The 14,731-nt window shown below is 41.4% G+C and overlaps 1 protein-coding gene across 6 annotated transcripts in view; it reads left to right on the forward strand.

The window, feature by feature from the left end:
* The window catches only part of LOC126213426 (zinc finger protein 431-like), a 177,401-nt gene that overhangs the window by 43,590 nt on the left and 119,080 nt on the right, over positions 1 to 14,731 (forward strand). For all 6 annotated transcript variants that reach the window (XM_049941170.1, XM_049941168.1, XM_049941172.1 and 3 more), the window contains one exon: positions 11,907 to 11,999. In XM_049941170.1, the coding sequence (XP_049797127.1) occupies positions 11,907 to 11,999 (93 nt within the window). The remainder of the gene's footprint in view (positions 1 to 11,906; positions 12,000 to 14,731) is intronic.

Genomic DNA, 14,731 nt, shown 5'->3' on the forward strand with positions numbered 1-14,731 from the left:
TTAGAGTTTATTTTCATCATAGGCTCAGGTTTACCCATCCAGCATGAATGTAAGAGCAGGGTGAGAATAAAGAGGTAATTTTAGAATTTTTGTGAAAAGATGGAATTAACAATTACTGAGTTGCAAAAATAATGAGATGGTTGAGTTACGTGTCTACTCACTTCAGGAGTCTTGTTTTTACTTTAGGTTAAAGATGACAAGACTAACAGTATTAGAGTATGCCCCAGGTTGGAAATCAGGAAGCAGGTAAAATGAATTTTTTTTTTCTTCAATTTAAATGGATTTAAGAATTGTCTTTGATCAGGAGAAATAGTTCAGCTTCTCCGTTTGTTGAATTGCTTCTTTACATTATGAACACATTTAAGAATTACATGAGATTGCATTGATTGGAATTGAAAGCTGGCTGAAACCTGAAGTAGAAACCCTTGAAATATTTAGCAAGGCGTGTATGTACATTGGAATGACAGTTCTGGGGTGGGAGTGTCAGGAAAGTACTATGTGAACTCCGGCATTGAATGCTTTATTCACCATGTGATACTGCCATGACAATTACAGAATTATTCAAGGAAAATCTACATAAAGCAGTGCAGAAGTAGCAGGTGATTGTAACCTACCATGTGGAGACTAAGATGTCTGTGCATGCATTGCAGGTGGTATGGAATGGCAGTCTTGTGACATACTTTTGAACAGTTTTCTGAAAGCTGTCTTGAGCTGCTAGTTTGACAGCCCACACAAAATTGGAATACTTCAGACTTTGTAGCTGGTATCAGTACAGAGCATGGTTAGCGATTATGATGGCAGCACAGCAACAATGGTAAATGAAGTTAATGAATCTTTCAAGAAGGCTAGGAGAATAGATTTGCTCGAAAGAGCAGGTAAGCAGGCCTTAGCATCCCATTTAGATGACGAGCGGATGTCATTTAGCTCTGACATGTACATAGAGGAATATGGACAAACATTAAATGGGCTGTAAATCACACACTGAGTTAGTACATGGTGATTAACAGGATTACAGACAAAAAAGTCCCTCTGTGGTTTAATAACAAAATTCGGAAAACACTGAGGTAGCACTGTTGTAACATCAGTTCAAAAAATACACGCACTGATTGCAGACAAGAGTCGTTGGAAGTTCATGTGTCTGTAAAAAGATCGTTGCGAGAAACATACAACTACCACTATCATACTTGAGCAACAGATTTTACTTAGCACATCAAACATTTATGGTTCTACAAAAAATCACTGAGGAGGTTGAAGGCTTCTATCCAGTCAGTCATTGACCAGTCTGGTGTGGCATTGGAGGAAAGCAGAAGGAAAGCTGGGGTTTTAAAGTTTGTGCAGGAGGATCATACGAACATATTGTTGTTTGACTGTTGCATAGACTCTTGCATTGGAGACACAGTAATAGTCCCCCTGGTGTAGAGAAGCAACTGGATGAGTTGAAAACAAAATAGTTGCCATGTCCAAACGGAATCACAAATCAGTTCTCCAGAGAGTACTCCACTGCATTGGCCCCTTACTTAACTTGCATTTATTCCAAATTGCTCACTTAGTGCAGAGACCAAGGCAGCTGGGAAAAAGTGCAGGGGGCATCTGCATATAAGAATGGTAAAACAACGTACCGGCAAAAGTACAGACCAATATCCTTAACATTTATTTGCTCCAGTGTTCCTGAATATATTCTGAGTTGAAATATAACAAATCTCTTTGGAACAGAAAAGTGTGTGTCAGCATGGATTTTGATAGCCTCATTTGTGCAATACTCCCCTTGGCATACTGTCACATTATATCCTGCAAACCATTGAAGAATGGCAACAGGCTAGGTTCCACATTCCTACATTTCAGAAAAGCCTATAGAAACATAGGGAGTCAAAATAAATATTTCCACAATTGACTAGTTACTTGTCACAAAACGTATTTTAAGTATAGTTATATGTTTGCAACAAAAAAAAATATTAAATCTGAGAATCTTACCTTCACTAGTGTTTGAGGGGTTACCACCAATAGCAGGTGCTTTCTTTTATTGCACAAATTTCATCCATATTTGTTCTTTTTCTTCTTCTTCTTCTACTTCTCTGTACTTTTCTGACACTCCCACCTCAGAGCTGTCATTTCAATGTACATCCGCATCTTGGTAAATATGTCAAGGGTTCCTACTTCAGGTTTCAGCCAGCTTTCAGTTCCAAAAATAATTTTATTATGACAACTTTCCAAGAGGGTATTAAGTTCAGGAACTGCAAATATTCCAAGAATTTACAGTTAATATTTTTACAGTCAAATGGCCTCTGCTTCGTATGCAGTCTGGGTTCTCTCTCTCTCTCTCTCTCTCTCTCTCTCTCTCTCTCTCTGCACTGACTAGCGTACATTCATCAGAGAACCTCAAACTACTGCCTAGCTAGAAAAAAAGAGAAAAAACTGCTTGCTTTGTGTAGCGCACCCCAGACCTATCAAGTATTATTACAATTCTCTGCCCCATAATGCAGGTCCAACAGTCTACAGCCCAGACATTCACAGAAATGATGAAGCCTTTAGCTGATATTCTTCACTAACTCCAAACCACAGGACCCCAATCAATTCTCTGACTGCTGCTACAGATTGTGTGCACTCCACATGTGGGGCAATGGCTCTTCATCACTTGCGCTACCTGTCCATATGAACCTAAATGACAGGCAACATTGGTGCCAACTTGAGCCACAACTTCCAGACAGCTGCACCCTGCAAGCTTGTTAGCTACAGGCAGGACATCATCCACATCTTAGATGAGGCTCCCTCCCCACCAGACATATTCGGTACACATTGGATATGTTTCCATCTCTGGATGCCATTTCCATAAGGAGCTCCATAATGCATTTACCATTGGAGCTCCTCATTAACTAGCAAACCCCTCTCCCCTTGTGGCTGTTTGGATTCTGATGGAGCACCTGCTAGTCCACTCACAGGATGAATCGGTAATGCCACCCTCCACATTCACTCTCTGACACAAACAATGCTTATATTTGACTCCCACCCCTCACCGTTTGGTGAGGGCAGTTCAGTCACATTGGGTACTCTACAAAAACACACAGGGAAAGCAATATATTGAACTTGATATCCTCCTGATGTTTCAGCAGTGGAGGTTGATGCATTATTGCACTGTGTAGCTGGCTATTCAAAAGAATCAACAGCTGTTAGACTGCATGAATACACTTTACAGTTACTAAAATCGCATCTTTTGAATACAAAGACATGCTAGAATGTAATCATAAAATTGGAGCACTATGTATGTAACTTGCTGCTGAAACAACCCTGATTAAATTATAGCATTGTTATCAGTTGAATACTGTACCAGCTTAATCTTTGTTTTAAATAACTGTAACCTAATACATACATGATAATTGGTTTTGATTACTGTGGGTAATGTTTCAATCAGAATTAGGCTGCTCAGTAGTGCTACTGTCAAGGAATAGTGATGTTTGATTAAACAAGGTCACAGATGTTAACAAGAAGCAAAGTTACATATTTTTGTTAAACATAAATGGAGAGTCACTACCATTTCAAAATACATTTTTATTCATATCTAATCTCACCGCAGGTCAAATACGTATGTGTTTTCTGTTATTTTGGACATGTGTAAGAGAACACACTATTTTTATGTGGTGAACATGCATATGCAATATGGATATTCCATACTTACCTGGTAAAAACACTTGTCACAATATGGTATAATTTTGCTTGCTGGGGTCAACCCACAACAATGTGGACACACACTCAGTGTGATATTCCTCCTCTCACTATGCCATTACAACCAACTCTCACTCAGTGCTCAGGTGCATCACTGCGTCTGAAAACACCACCACACACTGTGAGCATAAGGTGATTGGCTACAGATTCCTGGCATCTTCTTCGTGTGTGTATAAAATATGCTTATGTTTCAGTAGGTAATTGTGCATTCCTTACAGTGCTTTGCTGGTGTGTCAAAGGCAGCAACTTCACCCTTTCTAGGTTGAGATAAGCAGTTGCTGGGCATTCAAAACATACAAGAGACAACTGTGCAACAGACTGCATGAATATTATTTATTACAGTTTTGTAAATGTGATATTACATTTCGGAAACACATTCATGGCCTTTACGTAGGCACCCTACCATTTTCCACTGAGTAACATAGGTCACAGATTATGTAGTGGAGATCACAAAATCAATAAAGGGTCTGATATAAGCCTTAAACTCGACTCCAAATTAGGTGATAGCTCATCCACAGCTTGACATGCCTCATAACCAGGTAGAACTAACTAGGAACCAAAGGGATTCATAAAAGTTGACAAAATTTAATAGGTAAACTAAAGACTTTGTAAATGCACTTTTGGCCACTTGTCACACAGGTGCTGTTCCACACTGAGCTAGGTTTTCAGCAGATGCGTGTCAGTCACAAGGCAGTGGCAGCTACGCAATGTTTGGTTCCACACAGAAACGCACTCTAAAAGAAAATTCTTTGCACAGAAATATTTATGCACCTGCTGACACTGCTGACACTGCTACTGCAGAAGTGCTGTACTTGTTCTGCACATGTTATATGACTCAATAGTTTTCTTTTTAGAGCAAATGCCATGAGAATCTTACAGTTGAGTGGCCTGAATAATAAAGTTGTTGTGTCACTGCTTTTGTAAGGATAAATTTCTGATAATAGATACGGTGGATGCAGAGAAAGTCCGCCCATGAGGTAAGAGATTTCAGAAAAATCGTGGAAGAACAAATATGGATGTAACAAGAGGGAAATTGCTCTTAACTTCGATAGCATACCTAGACATTCACTGAGAGCTAAAATTGTAAAGTGTGTGGCTGTTCCATTAGACCATTTGACTAGGAAAAGGGGTGGAGAATAAACCAGCTGTGAATTTGTACTCTGCTGCACATACAGCAGTTGGTCACTGGTTTTTATGTCAAAGGCCATTTCTTGTGCCTGTTCAGTATAGTGGACAATTTCTTTCATTTTGGGTTGTGGATGTTCAGACGGCATATGCATGTGTTGTTTTCTATGACATCTGAATGATTGCAAGTGGTGAAAGGAAAACCACTGCATTTGTTTTTATTTGTATGAATTTGGGACAAATTCAGAATTAAATTCAAATGTGCAATAATTAAATTTGTAACTTACATAACCTCCATAATTTACCACACCACTACTGTCAGTGATACTGGAGAGAAGCAGGAAGTTGTCATGACATCTTAAGTGTTTTATATTTTGTACAATGATGATATGCAGTTTTTTTGCAAAATGAAGGACCTTTCATTTAAGGAAAACTAGTTGACTACTTGGCTTCACATGGGTGTGCATTTTCTGCAGTTCTAACATCCTTCCTCCACTCCCCCCCCCCCCAATTTTCTTCATCTCTTCAACCCCACTCTCTGTCCATGCCCCCCCCCCCCCCCCCGGCAGCTTTTGTGAGTACACGCTTGACTACCACAGAGTTCCACCCTTCATAGCATTACTTCCTATCTGTGCTGCAAGTTTAGTCTTCCATGGCTCCTTTCACCCCTGCCTCTGCATTGGATGGTTTTCATGGTGCAGTCCCTGCTTGGATGTAAATTATGACTGCAATTAGTTTTTCCACTTCTGGCATTATCAGCAACTTTTTAATAAATATGTGCTCCCCATTGTTAGGTTTGAACTGCCACCAATTTTCAAAGTTATCCTTAAGTGCAGATCATGCAGGGAACTAAATGCTCCACCTTTGCACCCTTGTCATTAATAAGGTAAGATATGCAAAACCCATAACGGTAGCCATCCTGTTGTGGTGGATCATCAAGTACCTGCATGGTGGTAGCCCCCTGACTGCACAGGGTTTGCTCTGTTGGTGCATGAGCTGAAAAGTCCACTGTATGCCAAGGAGTAGGAGTCCATCAAGAGAGGGGAATGCAGACTCAAAGGAGTGGATTACTAGTCAAGTTGCCATTGATGAGGCTGGGTGGCACCCATGGGAAGAGCACTAATTTGTAGTGGGTGGTACCATGGCAGATAAGCTACAAATCAAGCAGATGATGGTATCTCATGCTGGTGGCCCCAGTAGTCTCTACGAAAGGGAAGGCCTCTTTCAATGCAGGCAGATGTGATCCTGAAAACTTCCCTTCATTGGCTGTGCTGTGGAAGGAATATAGCGCTAAGTGGCAAGCTGAAAAATACTACTCCCAGTATTTAATTTGCACAAGGAGTGATGGGGATTCCTTCTTGGCCACAAAGCCCTAATTATTTGTAGAAACTATAGATGACAAATTTCGCAAAGTTGCGGCCCTCTCCAAAACAGAGTGGATTAATTTTAATCACAACAGTATCCTCTGTCCAGCCACAAACACTGCTTGCTTGTAACAAGCTGGATGACATACCAATGACTGTCACTCCCTTTAACAGTTTTAATACGGGTCAGGGCATAAATTTCCACCAAGACCTGCTCGTACAATCTGTTGATGAGCAACACGCCAACTTGGAGTGACAGGGCTCCAAAAAACTGCATGAAAATGCCCCTTGTGCCCCTCCCCCAAGCTGTGTCAACTGTGGAAAGCGCCACACTCCCTTCTCATCAGTTCACACTGTTTCCCAGAGAGCAAAGAAAATGTAGAAATACAAGACTCAGGACAAACTTACTGACCAAGAGGCCAAAAAGAAGTGCAAGCAGTTAGACCCAGCATGTACAACAATGTCGTATGCAACAGCTACAAAGACATCTCCCCTTTGCCAATGGTACTCTTGCCTGCTACCTCTTTTACAGTGAGCCTTCAGGGTGCTAAACTGTGCCTGCCCCCCCGCCCTCTCCCGATGGTTTGAGGGCTTGCTCCTTTCCCCACACCTCCTTTGGAATCGATATCTTCCCACTAGGGACATCAGCCCCACCCCCAGCCTGAGGTGAATAACGAATGTCCAGCTTCTCTTGCAAGGAATGGGACCTTTGGGACACTTTCTTCCCAGGGTTTTGCTGGTCTACAGCTGGACACCAGCCAGTGACTGAAGGAGCCACAGGGTGCTGGTAGCAGATCTTCAGTCATCATATTTATCTGAAACTGTTTCAGAGAAGCTCTCTCCATCATCAAAATCCTCTAAGGAGAGGAGAGACAAGACATCCGCCAAGAAGCAGGACCTTCCAGTGGCCTCCACCCCAGCAGATCCTGCCTGTTCAGCTTCTATGGTGGAGGCAGAGATTTTGGTGGCCCTTGAAGCTCTGATTCAAACCACACAATGGAACCCAGAATGGAGTTTGCAGATATGTTCTGGACACTATATATAGTGAACTTTTGCATCTTGATACACCTTTGTAGCCTGTGGCTGTTAGAGTAAGGGCATTTCAGGGTAGTACCGTATGCAGAGTTCACCTCCCTCCTGATGCTGAAATGTCTCATGACTTACTGTTGGGATTGGTTTCTCAGCTCCCCCTATCTTTCTTAATCTTGGGTGATCTCAACGCCTATAACCCTTTGTGGGGTGGAACCACCATCACTGGCCATGGTAAAGACCTCAGAAACTTACTGGTGCAACTTGGCCTGTGTCAGTTAAATACTGGTACTCCACACACTTCAGCATTGCACACAGGGCTTTATCCGCCACAGACCTTTCCATTTGCAGCCCTTGTCTTCTCCCATCCATCCACTGGGGAATCCATGATGACTTGTGTATTAGCGACCACTTTGCAATCTTCCTGTCCCTCTGTCAGCATCACTACCCTGGATGACTGCCCAGATGGGCTCTCAACTTTGCTGACTGGAGTGCTTTTGCCTCTGTTGTATGCCCTGACTCCCCACCGCATGGAGACCTCAACGAGGCAGTCCAGAATATAATTACAGCCATTCCTTAGGCAACTGATACAGTATTCCCCTGTTCTTCAAGCCTGCTTTGGCAGAAGAGAGTACCCCGGTGGTCATCAGAAATTGCAGGGGCTATTAGAGGTAGCAGGCAGACTCTACAGCACTGTAAGTGGCACCCATTGATGAAGCATCTCATTGACTTTAAATGGCTTCATGCCTGAGTGTGTCACCTGATAAAATGAGGAGTGTTGGAATCAGTATGTCTCAACCATCGGACCCCATACCTCTCCTTCACAAGTTTGGCATAAGACCAAGTGTCCCCATTCGCACCAGTCCCTAGTAGGTGGAACTGCTATTAATTTTAATGGCATTGTCTCCACTGACCCGGATGCCATTGCCGAATGTTTTGCTCTGCATTATGCTCGAGTCACAGCATCTAAAGATTATCAACCCGTCTTTCATGTTCTCAGGCAGTGTGGGTGGAGCAAAAGGGATTTTTTCATGCCACCTGGAGCCATATAAAGCTCCTTTCAATGAGTGGAAATTCATCAGTGTCCTAGCCCTCTGCCCTGATACAGCCCCAGGGCCAGGTCCCATCCACAACCAAATGATCTAGCACCTATCAGTGGATTGTCAGCATCATATCCTTGCCATCTTTAGCTGCATCTGGACAGAGGGCCAGTTCTCATTGCAATGATGAGAAAGTATCATTGTCCCAGTGCTGAAACTGGGTAAGCACTATCTACAGATTGGCAGTTACTGCTCAGTAAGTTTCACCAATGTTCTCTGTAAGTTGTTTGAATGCACAATAAACTTGTGGCTATGTGGCTCGTTAAGTCTTGAGGTCTTCTGGTTACATCCCAGGTTGATTTTACACAATAGCCTTGCTACCTCACATGAGTGGGGTCTCGGGATAATTCCCAATTTTTATCCAGAATTTCCTGTCGCACTGTATATTCTGGGTTCAAGTTAGTTCTTCTCCCAACACCCCTCACCCCCACCACCATATACAAGAGAACGTGATCCCGCAGGACTCTGTACTGAGTGCCACTGACTTTCTAATAGCTGCCAATGATCACCAGCAGCTGTGAGGTCCTCAGTATCATTCTCCCTGTATGCTGACAACTTTCGCCCATACTATCACTTCTCTAGTGTGGGTGTCACTTAATGCAGGCTACAAGGCACCTTATGAAAGGCACAGTAATGGGCGCTCACCCATGTCTTTCAGTTTTCAGCTGCCAAGACTCATGTCATGGACTTCTGTTGATGTCGTACGGTTCATTCACAACCAGACCTTTATCTTGACCAACTACTCCGTGTGGCAGGGACATACCGCTTTTTGGGACTGGTCTTCACTTCTCAGTCGATGGGAATTCCGGATTTTTGCCAGTGTAGTTCAGTGATCATTGTCTTGACCCCATATCAGGTTGGGATCACAGAGAATAAACTTGATGGTAGCTTGGCCAAACTGGATATGGTAAACCAGCTCGAGCAATCACTATTCTGGAAACAGACCTCTGATTGGTGTTACACCATCAAGTTTTAGGAATGTGGAATATGCAATGGATCACTCTGACTTCAGCTAACTATCAGTGATAAAGGAGATTATTAATCTATGGTGGTCCTCCATGTAGGCCTCTGAAAAGGATTCTAGTGTCGTTTGCTAGCTCCATTCCAGCCATACCTGGCTGACTCATGGTCTTCTCCTCTACCCCACTGTTGTGGTTTTCATTCAACAGCAGTCCACATTTTGCTGTACTGTCCCAACATAGCCACCCTTTGGTGGAATCCTAAACTCGCTACCTGTGGTGTTAGGAGATGATGCCTCAGTGACTGACGTAGTTTTATGTTTTATTCATGAAGAGGGCTTTTGCCATTCTCTTTGAGTGAGTCACTTAACCTGATTGGTCCATTGAAGGGTTGGCAGAAAACTGTTGCCATCTCTGAACAGTCAAGGCTGTGACAGTTGGGGCTTGGTGGTCCAGCTCGATTATCACCCTACCTGCTCTTTTCTGCTTCTTCCCCCTCTCGCATGATGTGTTGCAGTAATTCATCTTTTGTCCCTGTGCTTCTCTTGCCCTGTTTGTGTTGCTAGCTTTTCCTAGGCAGCTTCTGAGTCGAGTACATCTGGTAAGTGGTAGGGATTGGGGGATGTTTGACCAGTCATTGCATTCTGATCTCTGAGGCTTCCAGCTGCTCCCTAAATGGGTCATGTTGCCTGTCTTTTTTCCTCTGTCTCCCTTTCTTCTTTCTGTATCTCATCAGCGTTGTTGACCTTTTGTAGCCTTGGGGTTTTCTTCCTCTGGGTTGTATGCGGTTGGCTCTCTCCCATCTACAATCACGTAGGCCTGTTTGTTCATGGAAGAAGGGACAGATGTCCTAGTATTTTGGTCCCGTTAATCATTCAACAAGCCAACCATCTCTGTCCATCTGCTCTGCCCTATCTCTGTCCATGATTTCCTGCCACCTCTTTCTGTTTGCTGTTCCTCCCCCTGCTCTCTTCACATTGTCACTCACCTACATACGAGATTGTTGGTTCTTACCTTCTTCATAATTTCGTCTAGATGGTAAGTATGTGTGTACCTCGCTTGGTTGAAGCCAGTCCAGTGGTTTAGGAGGAGATGTGAAACACATCCACTTCCATAATATGTATGGATACTGTGTATGCTGATTGCTGCTTGATACATAAGAACTAATTTTGGTTTATATTTGGTGGGCAGTCTCCTTCTGTTGTGCCTGCATTCAAGAATAAACAAAGCTTTGGTTTCAAATATTTGAATTGTGGCATCCACATTTTCTTGCTGCCTGGTTCTAATTGATGAATACGTGTGATTATTAGTGTTACGGCCTTGTCAGCTTCTACCTGCACAAGATCAGTTTGAAGGTACTTCTCTCTATCTCTCTCTCTCTCTCTCTCTCTCTCTCTCTCTCTCTCTCTCTCTCTGTTCCTGCTCCCCAACTTCTCTCTAAGAAGTAGCCATGTAGGAATAAGGCACAGAAGCCATGATCACTTCACTTGTTTGCTTTTTTTCACTGTCTTGAACACCCAGTGAAGGCTGAAGGACCTAGTGTTTGGGTAAAGCAAGATACAGAACTGAAACAACATGTGGATGGCTCTGAGTGTAATGCAGCTGTTAGCACAAACACTGTATTGTGCATGAAGTGTAGCAAGTATGTCATGATACAAATATGGGGCATTCAAGCTAAATTACCATGGATGGTGAACAATTGTAACCTGTGATACCAACTATTTTCAAGAATTTTTGTGGACTTTCAGTTGACTCTAGTTACATTTGCTATGTCTTTGTTATTACCAATAATATTTTATCTGCCCTTGTAACAATCATATTTTTAGTAACCATTACCCTTCTTCAATTTTTTATTGTTATTGTATGTAATGAATGCTTTAAATACATATTTGGTATGAACGGAGCAAGGAAGGCTTCCTATTGGAAGTAATGGCCTCTGTTTCATAGTGCTATAACAGAATATTTGGAACTATAGATACTTGTGGGTATATATTTTAGACTTCCTAGTCACTGTTCACTGTAGTACTTACATCAAATCTTGCATTGGCTGTATGTAATTCCTTGTGATTTTCCTCCAGTACACATGACAAATTTGCATTGTTCCCTAAAGAGCAGGCACTGAAAGTACATGGTGACAGAGCAAGAAGCTTTGTAAATAGCATTAAATTTGGTTAATTTTGATATAATGTGTGGACTGCCATATTCATTAGATTAATGACCAAAAAGTCATCTTATTTATGGGTTTACAGCTAGAAGATTATTGGCATCTCTATATTATTTGAGTTTAATTTTGAAATGTTGACACACATATAACGTCTTTGTAAATGGGAGTATGACCACACTATAGAGTAGACTCTAGTGCCACTGAAATCAGTGTAGCTTATATGACAGGAATAGAAAGTGAAAGCTTCCCAATATAAATACTTCTCAGTGGCTGTTAGCATAACGAGACACATAAGAACTGATTTGAATGCGTTATGACACACTTTTACCAAGTGATAAGAATATGTGCAAAGTTAGACAATATTCATAAGAAAGAAATATTGAGAGCTGTGTGACATGTACAGAAGTTAGCAAGCAGTTATAATTCAGAGATTGTTTTCTTTTTTCAGTGTGTTGAAGATCTATTGGAACTATCTTGGTCCACTGATATTGTCAAGGAGGAGCCTGAAGTAAATGTTGAAGTGAATGTAACTGAGAATATTGTAAGTATTCACATCCCTGAATTATTGCATGCAGAGTGAGGCAAAAAGTGATCTGTTAATTGTGTTGAGTAAAGGATGTATTGCAGTGTAATTTTCACAGATTGTCAGTTTTGTGGAACTTGTTACTGTTTGTAATTGTAGAGTATTCTTCTACTCATCCACTTGACTTCCATATTACCTGTTACATGCTGACTTTTAAATAGAGATGGAATGAACTGGTGGCAGGGGCTGGTATAATCCTGTTTTCCATAGCCACTGTTGATATCAAACGTACTGTATAATGGCAGTGCGTGATAGATACACTTCACATTTAGACAAAGTGTGAACTTTAACCATAGGTCATTTGAGAAATATTCCTCCTTTCAGTAACTTGGGACTAATACAATTCAAAAGAATGTTGGGCATTCTTACCTTCTGAGTGAATCATAGCTATTCATGAGTTTGTCCCAAAACAAGCATTTTGAAAAAAAGTTAAAATTCATGTGTTATAGATCACCCCTGATACCTTGGCCACAACCTATATATATTGTGGGCAGCTTCTGTGGTACCTGTTGTATTTGTTATAAATTTGTCAGTCAGAGAGAAACTCTGTGTATGACTTTTGGTGAATTACTGTTCATAGATGAAGCCATGTATGACCTCACCATTAGAGATATGGCAGTTCTAATGAAGAATGATTATTTGTCATAATATGCTTTATAACCTTGCTGAGGGAAAAAGGTGCTCACATTGAAAACATGTCACATGAATAAAATTAGATGAAGATTGGGGAACATTAAACACAACTGCAGAAGGTTGGGTAGACATTCACTCTTGATCTCAGTTCTCTTTAACAAGCTTCCTATGGCTGTAAAAGATTCTTCAGACACTGAAATGTTGGCTTCTTCAGACACTGAAATGCATGGTGATTATAGAAGCACACAGCTCAGACAGTATGTAAAAGAGTGTAGCTGATTCACAGCTTTCAGACAGACTTAATGCCAAAGAGACTCATATGGCATTTTAAACAAATGAAAGGGGTGTATTGGCATTACAAGTAGACAGATCAGTAAGTAAAACAGTAGAAGTGTTGTTCTACAAAAAAGGTTTTACAGAAATGAGAACGCTATGCATAGTAGTCAGTGATGTGCAAACTAGGAGCATGGCCAAAACAATGAACCGTAGGGTGTCCTAGGGCATAGCTGTAGTTGTCAAAGTGGCTGGATTGTAGTTGGTGACCACTTATTGTGAAAATAGAAAAGACCATACTGGCCTTCGTATTCATCCAGAGAGGTCACGGGTCGTACAAGAAGGCTCTGTGGCACCAGGGTCAGTGATGCAGAGATAGTGTCTGCTGCATGGAGTGCTGCTCCCAATGCAAGTGTGCAGAACAGTGTGTTGCTGATTGTGTGGCCTGGGAAACCGTGTCATGTGGTTGGCACTGAAATCAATGACATGTACTCCAGTTGTTACATTGAAAATACATAACTTAGACTGAATAGTGCTAGGCACCTGAGTGGATCTACAAGTAGAATCTGGACCATGACAGTGATCCTGAGTAGCACATGCAGTTGTGAAGTCAGTTGGAGTGACATGCAGTCTTTGTGGTCTCAGGAGCATAAAATGCTAGGGCTTAATGATGCATAAAAATAGAGCTGATCATTTTGATATTGGCACATGGTGAGCAAGATTCTGTAGTAATTGTAGAATTGGGAATTTTATTAAGTAATTGTATGAGAAGCTAGAGCAAGTCTTCGTTACTGTACACCTAGGTACCTGATTTACAGTGACCACTGGATTTTTTCTGAAAACCTGTCCGAACTAGTTCCTACATCAGATGTGTTGTTTCTGCATTGGAAATTTGTTTGTCAGGCTTAATTTTTATGTGCATTCATTGCATATTATTATTTCCTGTGTTTTATTATTTTCTTGATTCTAATTGCTATCATATGTGAAGATACCATTAGTGAGGAAGATAATAGTAGAAAGGACTCATCACCTAGTGAGAGATTCATGAGATTAGATGTTGACATCAAGAAGTTGCAGTGATTTTTATCACTTGCGTGCTGTTGAAGAGTGATTCTCAGTTGTTTGAATTTCTCCGAAGTTTTGGTGCTCTTGTAGGCTGATACAGATGTGCTGCTAACTGAAAGCCCATGTCTTGCATTAAGGTTCCAACAGCTAAATTTCATGATGGGCTTATATGGCAGTGCTTCAAAATTCTAATGTGGAGGTTGGTTTGTAGTGGCACATGGTTTTATAGATGTAAGAAAGTCTCAAAGATATTTCTTTTCTCTCTTCTTTTTTTTTTTTTTTTTTTTTTTTTTAAGTGCTGGTTATGGCTGTGCCATCCACCTGTTACATGGTATAATTAAGGCAAGGCATTAGACTGCAGATGCTTGATTTTTATCATGCAAAGAAATTTGTTCAGCTATAGTGAAGATATGGAAAAGTGAGATTCGGAGATGTGATCATTGAGATGGGGGGAATCATCTTTTGAAACTGTCAAGCATCATGCAGAAAAGTGGATGGCAGAAATGTGAGTTGGGAGCAGGTGTTCTGGGAAAGAACACAGACAGACTATGCAGTGACTAATCGGAGAACATATGGAGTATCAGACAGTTGTATGTTCAGATAAATTTGATAGTTACAACCTTCAGCCAGTTCCAGTAAAACACAGCTAATTGCAGAATAAGGTGTTGTACAAAGGAATGATATTGCAAACAGTAAGGTGTGGGGTGAGGTGAGAGAGA

Source organism: Schistocerca nitens, chromosome 11, assembly GCF_023898315.1.
Source record: "Schistocerca nitens isolate TAMUIC-IGC-003100 chromosome 11, iqSchNite1.1, whole genome shotgun sequence".
Classification (NCBI taxonomy): domain Eukaryota; kingdom Metazoa; phylum Arthropoda; class Insecta; order Orthoptera; family Acrididae; genus Schistocerca; species Schistocerca nitens.